This window comes from Mercurialis annua, linkage group LG2, assembly GCF_937616625.2.
Source record: "Mercurialis annua linkage group LG2, ddMerAnnu1.2, whole genome shotgun sequence".
Classification (NCBI taxonomy): Eukaryota; Viridiplantae; Streptophyta; class Magnoliopsida; order Malpighiales; family Euphorbiaceae; genus Mercurialis; species Mercurialis annua.
In genome coordinates, this window is record NC_065571.1 from 4,291,007 (window position 1) to 4,299,562 (window position 8,556).

The 8,556-nt window shown below is 37.6% G+C and overlaps 1 protein-coding gene across 1 annotated transcript; it reads left to right on the forward strand.

Annotated features, from left to right (window-relative positions):
- Positions 1-1,634: 1,634 nt before the first annotated feature.
- Positions 1,635-8,513, forward strand: LOC126670665 (pleiotropic drug resistance protein 3-like). Its single transcript, XM_050364454.2, has 23 exons — positions 1,635-2,364; positions 2,445-2,530; positions 2,631-2,715; positions 2,799-2,958; positions 3,039-3,115; positions 3,200-3,253; positions 3,332-3,422; positions 3,517-3,818; positions 3,901-4,182; positions 4,275-4,588; positions 4,686-4,846; positions 4,926-5,029; positions 5,133-5,286; positions 5,381-5,527; positions 5,625-5,698; positions 5,791-6,123; positions 6,229-6,519; positions 6,620-6,703; positions 6,872-7,005; positions 7,146-7,373; positions 7,472-7,643; positions 7,724-7,978; positions 8,064-8,513. The coding sequence occupies exons 1-23, from the start codon at positions 1,921-1,923 to the stop codon at positions 8,328-8,330; spliced, it is 4,299 nt and encodes a 1,432-aa protein (XP_050220411.1). The 5' UTR covers positions 1,635-1,920; the 3' UTR covers positions 8,331-8,513.
- Positions 8,514-8,556: the final 43 nt, after the last annotated feature.

An 8,556-nucleotide genomic window follows, 5' to 3' on the forward strand; every position in this document is an offset into this window, starting at 1 on the left:
TCACAATAATTAGAAAATTCTCTAATTTATTTTTAGCATCCCTCACCTCCGATTTGTATTTTACGCGTTTTAATAATACAATCATGCGGTAATCTGATTCAAAAATGAAGAGTTTTGAAATTGATTGTTCAAAAGAATACAAATTGAATTAAATGACACCGTGTCACAAGTTCAGGAGTCGAATTGATCCTTTATTCATCATCATATTGTTACATCTTCTTCGACTTAAGTGGTAGTTACCCCCTCAACTTATAAACAATGGACAATTAACACATAAATTAACTTTGTGGGCAAATCAATACACGAACTTAGTTTGTTTTTGACAGAAAACGAACCTTGTGATTATAGGTAATTTGTTCTATTCTGGCAATTTGCCCCATAATTTGTAAGTTAATTGTATCTTAAATTGGCAATTTGCCTCCTTAACTTATAAGTTAATTTGCTAAAATAAGCTTATTGTACATCATCATCAAATTCGTGTACTGAATTTACCAACAAAGTTAATTTACATATTAATCGCTAATTATTTATAAGTTGAAGGGAAAAATTGCTATTTAAATCCATCTTTCTTCCTTCCTTCCTGCTTTAGCTAACGTAAATTACGATATTATAGTTCTAGAAACTAAGGTGTGTATTAATGGACTTGTCATTATTAGATTAGTCGAAGTTAGACATAATAAAAAAAGTGATGGAAGACTCTGACTTTCACCTAAAAAAACAAGACACCAAGACTTTGACTTAGAATTAAATCCCATCTAATCACATTTCCAATTCTAACTCAGATCCAACTCTACCGCAAACTCTCCTCATTTATCGCTCAATTCTTTATTACATCTTCCCATCCAAGATTAAATCAAACACATTTCATCCATTAATGTCTATCAATCATTTTTTCTTTCTTTATTACACCAGACATGCGATGCACTCCATTTTTGCCTTCATTGTTATACCTACGGATGTGTCATGTGTCACGTTATTTTTATAATAAAATAATGAGATATTTATAATATTATGATATCTAATTACAAAAAGTAAAAATAATTTAATATTTTAATATCATAAACACTAACTTACCTATTATAAAGATATCATAGCGCAACCGTTTGCATAAAATAAAGAAATTTTTAAAAAAAAACTAGTATCACCTAATGATGGTGGCTCCAAAGCTTTTAATACTACAAAACAACAGTGTAAAATGCCCACAATTGCTGTCTTTGTCGAATCACTTCAACCCATCCAGAAGACTTATGTGTGAAAACCAGTCTCTTTAAGAACCCAACCCAGCTGATCGATTCAATTGGTTCGATTGGAAATTAAAAATCACTCCGATCCAATTCTTGTTTAAAATTTAAACAAATGACAAAAATTTACAAGCTTAAATTATATATTTAAATTTTAAACATGTAAATTATTCTAAAAAGTAATATACATGTACAAGTTGAACATTTTGCATCTAAATTGACTAGACAACACGAACACTCCATTTACTAGATATGTTTCGTTTCGAAAACATTTTAGACATTTGATGTATTGGACACAAAATTTTATTTTTACATAGAAAATCTTAAAATATTACTACCATTTCACTGTATCCGTGTCCAGGTATCCGGGTTTCCATATCATGTGTCCCATTTTTCCGTGTCCCTGTCCGTCCTACATAGTGAACCTGTGACCATCGGTTCACACTGTATGTGTATATGGAAGCACACCAACTTTTGGGCAATCAATTTATAATGTGATCAATCAGCGACTTCTCCAGTCAACAGCGGACAACCTCCTCCAACTCATGGATATAATATCTACTTGAATTTCAAGCAACTCACCATCTCCAGCTATGCTTGCAGCGTCCCGTCTCATAAACTAGCTAAAATTCTGATGCAGACAGCCTTACTGATCTAAAACAACCGAGTTTCGATCCAAATGGAACTCACAACTATGTCATCACGCCGTAGTACTGCCAGCCTCGACATGGATGCAGATTCTATTGCAGAAGAAGACGAGGAGTTTCAGCTGCAATGGGCTGCCATCGAGAGATTGCCGACTTATACACGCCTCAAGACCTCCGTTTTTGATTTTACTCCGGGAACCGGAGGAGAAAACGGCGACGTTGAAGGAAAGAGAGTCGCCGATGTTACTAAGCTTGGCTCAGTTCAAAGACATCTGTTCATTGAGAAGCTTATCAGTCACATTGAGAGTGATAATCTTCAGCTGCTGAAGAAACTCAGGAAGAGGATGGATAGAGTGGGTGTCAAGTCACCGACTGTGGAGGTTAGATATAAGAATCTGTGTGTAGAAGCTGAGTGTGAGATTGTTCAGGGGAAGCCTCTTCCTACACTGTGGAACACCGTCGTCAGCTTTTTGTCCGTAAGTTAACGGGTTTTTTTTTTCTGTCTTAAGAGTACAATTTTTTCCAGGAAAATATTTGATGTAAATGACTTGAACAGGTTTTCACAAAGTTTGTCAGGAGAAAGCCGGAGGAAACCAAGTTAAGCATTCTGAAAGACGTCAGCGGCATCATCAAGCCGTCGAGGTAATAAAAATGAATGTTCTAATTCATCAAACTGAATTGGATTATAGAATTTGCTGATTGACGGAGGATTTGGTCTGGTTTGGTTTGGTTTCGGTTGCAGGCTTACTCTTCTTCTTGGCCCTCCCGGCTGTGGAAAAACCACCTTATTATTGGCCCTTTCGGGAAAACTAGATCAATCTCTCAAGGTTAGTGTTCTTCAACACTGGAATCTGTTCGAGGTTATATCTTCAAATGGAATGCTAAAGATCTCGAGAATCTGTGGTTACAGGTTAAGGGGGAGATTTCATATAATGGCTACACGATTGATGAGATTGTTCCTCAGAAAACTTCAGTTTACATCAGTCAACACGATCTGCACATACCTGAGATGACTGTGAGGGAAACTATTGATTTTTCTGCTCAGTGTCAGGGTGTTGGAAGCAGGGCAGGTAAACCTCCTGAGTTTTTGGTTCAACTGATTCTTCATGGCAACTAAATTAGATTCTAATTTCAATTTCTGGATGTGAAGATATAATGATGGAGTTAAGTAGAAAAGAGAAAACAGCAGGAATCGTCCCAGATCCTTACGTGGACGCTTACATGAAGGTAAATCACGTTTCTGTGCTTATTAGACTGATACTTCCACTGATTTGAGGAGATGGTATTTAGCGAAGAACATAATTCGTGCAGGCAATTGCAGCTGAAGGAAAGAAGCGAAACCTCCAGACAGATTATATATTGAAGGTATAATAATGCATGATTTAAATTTCTAAACAAGTTATTATGATTATCCATTTTTGACACAAATACAAAATTATTTAGATTCTGGGGTTGGACACCTGTGCTGACATAATGGTTGGTAGTGCACTGAGAAGAGGTATATCAGGTGGTCAGAAGAAAAGGCTAACCACAGGTAACAATTAAAGACATTATTAGCTAAGGTTATAAATTTATGTTAGATATTTAGTCTAGAAGTGAAGCTTGCTTAATCTCTTTTGATATGGCAGGGGAGATGATTGTTGGTCCAACAAAAGCTCTGTTCATGGACGAAATATCGACTGGATTAGACAGCTCCACTACTTTTCAGATAGTCACATGCCTCCAGCAGTTAGTGCACATAACAGATTCAACTGCCTTAATTTCACTTCTTCAGCCAGCACCCGAAACCTTTAATCTCTTTGATGATCTGATACTGATGGCCGAAGGAAAGATTGTTTTCCATGGTCCTTGTAGCGATGCACTTCAATTTTTCGAGGACTGTGGTTTCAAGTGCCCGCATAGAAAGGGCGCTGCAGATTACCTTCAAGAGGTGCCAGAATGCTACCTGTTTTAGTTTTCCCTATTCTTTGCATTTTAATCTACCATCTTACTTAAATTCAAACCATTTACAGGTAATCTCAAAGAAGGATCAAGAGCAGTACTGGTGCCGTACTGATCTTCCTTTCAGTTATGTCTCAGTAGATCAATTCTGTCAGATGTTCAGAGCAAGTTCTATAGGAAAGAAACTAAGCCAAGAACTCTCTCAACCATATGATAAATTGATGCCTCGTGATGATGCCTTATCGTATAGTATATACTCGTTGAGCAAATGGGACTTGTTCAAAGCTTGCATGGGTAGGGAGGTGCTTCTGATGAAAAGAAACACATTTATTTACGTTTTCAAAACTGCACAGGTTGGATGTTTACTCTATTGATGATCTCTCTTATAACTTTTCTTTCGACTGCTTGTTGCGACTTACACCCTTTGAAATTTCTTACTCAACAGCTCATCTTTACCGCCTTCATAACAATGACAGTATTTATACGCACTCAAATGGCAGTGGACTTGGTGAGTGCAAACTTCTTGATGGGTTCTATGTACTATGCACTTGTCAGGCTCTTCACTAATGGGGTTGCAGAGCTGTCCTTGACTATTATGAGACTTCCTGTGGTTTACAAACAACAATCGTTTTATTTGTACCCGGCATGGGCTTATTCAATTCCAGCCTCTATCCTGAAAATTCCATTTTCTGTTATTGATGCTCTTCTTTGGACAAGTTTAACTTACTATGTCATTGGATATAGCCCTGAATTTAAGAGGTAAGATTTGCTTACTCACAATCCCATTGTGACTGAATATGCTAGAGCTAGACCATTAGTTTCTTACCATTTTAACGCCAAATGATTCGGTTTTCAGGTTTATATGCCAGTTTCTTTTGCTGTTTGCTCTGCATCTAACGTCGACATCAATGTGTCGTTTCGTTGCCTCTATATTACAAACTATGGTACTTGCAACAACTATTGGTATTTTGACCTTAGTTCTGCTTTTCTTGTTTGGAGGGTTCATTCTTCCGCAATGTAAGCTGAGTTCATAATTTGTTTTCACTTTTCACTGTTCCATACTAGTGCACTTGTACTAATAACACTTTCTTTGCAGCCGCTTTACCATCCTGGTTAAGGTGGGCATTCTGGGTCTCCCCTATGACATATGGACAAATCGGTATATCACTTAATGAGTTCCTTGCTCCTCGTTGGCAAAAGGTGCATTCCGAACGACCCATTTTAATGTTACATTTATTATGAATCTAATAAAAACGAAAAGGGCGTGACACGGATATGCTAATTGCTTCGTTTTTGATTGCAGATGTCAGTAGGGAACGTCCCTTTGGGAAGGGCGGTTCTGATTAGCCATGGTTTGGACTTTGAGAGCTACTACTATTGGATATCACTCGGGGTATTGTTTGGTTTCACAGTCTTGTTTGACATCGGATTCATCCTAGCCTTGACTTACTTGAAACGTAAGTCCTCTTTGTTCAATAAAAATGAGTGAAATTATGAGCTAGATGGTATTAATATTAATTGAAAATCGATCTCTACCACTTGTACATACAGCTCCAAAGATGTCTAAAGCTATTATTTCGAGAAAGAAGATTTCTCACCTGCAAGAAAGAGAAGAGGGTAATAAGAGTAACATACATCAAGATAATGAATTAGTCCCTTCAAGTATCGCATACAAAGAGGACGAGACAAGAAAACCTGGTAAGTCAAGCTCAATGCCAATTCCTTTCCAAAGCTACGATAAGAGGAAACATTTCATAAAGAATATTATGATATTAATATGCAGTTGGTTTTACAGGTAGGATGGTTCTGCCGTTTGAGCCGTTAACTATGACCTTCAAGAACGTGTGCTATTTTGTCGATACACCACCGGTATGTGAAACTACAGACTAGTATGCAATTCTCAATTGGGTGTACCTTTAGCAGAAGATTTTGATAAGCTTATTCTGCCTCCTGTGGTACAGGAAATGAGGAAGCATGGTTTCACTGAGAAGAAACTTCAATTACTTAGTGATATTACGGGAGCATTTAGACCTGGAGTACTCACAGCATTGATGGGTATCAGTGGGGCAGGGAAAACAACTCTCATGGATGTTCTTTCTGGAAGGAAAACTGGAGGGATTGTTGAAGGAGATATAAGAGTAGGAGGGTATCCAAAGGTTCAGAAAACCTTCGCTAGAATATCAGGTTACTGTGAGCAGAATGATATTCATTCTCCACAAATTACAGTAGAAGAATCAGTAGTTTACTCTGCATGGCTACGATTACCACCTGAGGTTGATGCAGACACAAAGTCGGTATGTTAATCATTCCACAGATATGAGTACATACATTCTCTCAGATTTTGAATGATAAAACATCATCTAGACTTAGCATTACACACTTGTCTGTCTATCATGCAGAGATTTGTGCAACAAGTCATTGAAACAATCGAGTTGGATGACATACGGGATTCTTTAGTAGGAATCCCAGGACAAAGCGGGCTGTCTACTGAACAGCGGAAAAGGCTAACAATTGCAGTGGAGCTTGTGTCCAATCCATCAATAATATTCATGGACGAACCAACATCAGGTTTAGATGCTAGAGCAGCTGCAATTGTCATGCGGGCGGTGAAGAATGTAGTTGCCACAGGAAGGACAACTGTCTGCACCATCCATCAGCCAAGCATTCATGTCTTTGAGGCCTTTGATGAGGTAGCTCAAGCAGCACTTTCTGTCTTTGACATCTCAAACGTGCCTTTGTATATACTTACCGATATCCAGTCAGTGACTATAGCCACATTTGCTTTTGCAGTTGATTCTAATGAAAAGGGGAGGACAAATTATCTATACAGGAAGCCTTGGTCATAATTCAAGTAGACTCATTGAATATTTAGAGGTATAGTCACACTAAAATCTCTAAGCTTCTCTACGAATCTCTTTTACCTCCCTGCATGAATCTGTTGTAAGATCGTCACACAATTTTTTTTAAAGTACTTCTAGACTTTGCAATTGGCATTCAGAGTTGAATTACATTACTGACTTTAACTTCTTCTTCACTAAACAGGGAATTCCAGGTGTGCCAAAGATCCAAAACAATTATAATCCAGCAACATGGATGTTGGAAGTTACTTCTGCATCAATGGAAGCAGAACTTGGTGTGAATTTTCCCCAAATCTACAAGGAGTCACCTCAGTACCAGTGAGTAATCTAATACTTGAAATCCGTTACTCCATTTAAATATGTAGCAGGATTTTTCTCCAGAGTTGTATATGATAGGCACCATATATACCTCTCAATCATATTCCATAATCACGTTCATATTTTTCGTATTTTGGCAGGGAAACTATTGAGTTGGTAGAACAGCTAAGTGAACCACCAAGAGGTTCAAAAGACCTGTACTTTTCAACTCCTTTTCCACAGAGCAACTGGGCGCAGTTTAGGGCATGCTTATCGAAGCAACGCCTGTCCTATTGGAGAAGTCCTGAATACAATCTAGGGCGGTTCAGCTTTCTGATTCTTGCATCTATACTTTTTGGAGTAGTCTTTTGGCAGAAGGGGCAGAAAATGTAAGTATATCTTCCCATCAGTAAACTTTTTTTGGAAAACAGAAAATGCATGAATCACTTTAGTGGCTCACAGTTTTTTCTGTATATCTATCTTGAAGAGACAATGAGCAAGACTTGATCAATGTGCTTGGATCAATGTATATTGCTGTCATATTCCTTGGCATAAGCTATTGTTCAACAGTTCTGCCATATGTGGTAACCGAGCGAACTGTTCTGTACCGTGAAAAATTTGCCGGAATGTACTCTCCATGGGCTTATTCATTTGCACAGGTTCAACATTACTCCCACCATGTTGGAAAATTTCCTCTTTTTAATCTCGTCACATGTTATTAAAGTTTCTGATTTCGCAGGTGATAATCGAGATACCTTATATACTATTGCAATCGATTGTGTACGTGGCCATCACATACCCAACCATAGGATATGAATGGTCAGCTAGCAAGCTGTTTTGGTACTTCTATGCAACATTTTGCACATTCTTATATTTTGTGTATATGGGAATGCTGCTAGTTTCGCTCACACCAAATCTACAAGTAGCTTCCATATTGTCTACTGCAGTGTACACTATATTGAATCTGTTCTCTGGCTTCTTAATGCCAGGAAAGGTAAAATCCATCACATTTTTTCCCATGAAGAGCTAAGCAAATAAACAAGCTAGGATTGTTTTCTAACTGTAACTTTTGTGTGCAGAAAATTCCGAAATGGTGGATTTGGTGCTATTATCTTTGCCCCACCGCATGGTCCTTAAATGGTCTCCTGACTTCCCAATATGGAGATATAGATAAAAAGATTGTCATATTTGGGGAGCTGAAGACAGTCGGTTCCTTCCTCGAGGATTACTACGGTTTTCGACATGATCGTTTGGGTTTAGTGGCTGTTGTTCTCATGGCTTTTCCAGTTGTTTTCGCATCTCTTTTCGCATACTGTGTCGGTAAATTAAATTTTCAAAAGAGATAAAAGGACTTAGCTGACTTAAGGATAATATTTTGATAAATATAGACATAGTAAATATTGTTCAGTTTCTGTATATATGTACATTATATAACAGCAGTTTGTTTTTTCAGTTGTTTATTAGTGTACCCATCTGCACATATTGTGCAGAGGATATAGAAATGAAATATATCTTCCAGTCTTACCAAAGAGTTTTGATTGTACATTGTAATTAGACATTTACTACTATATC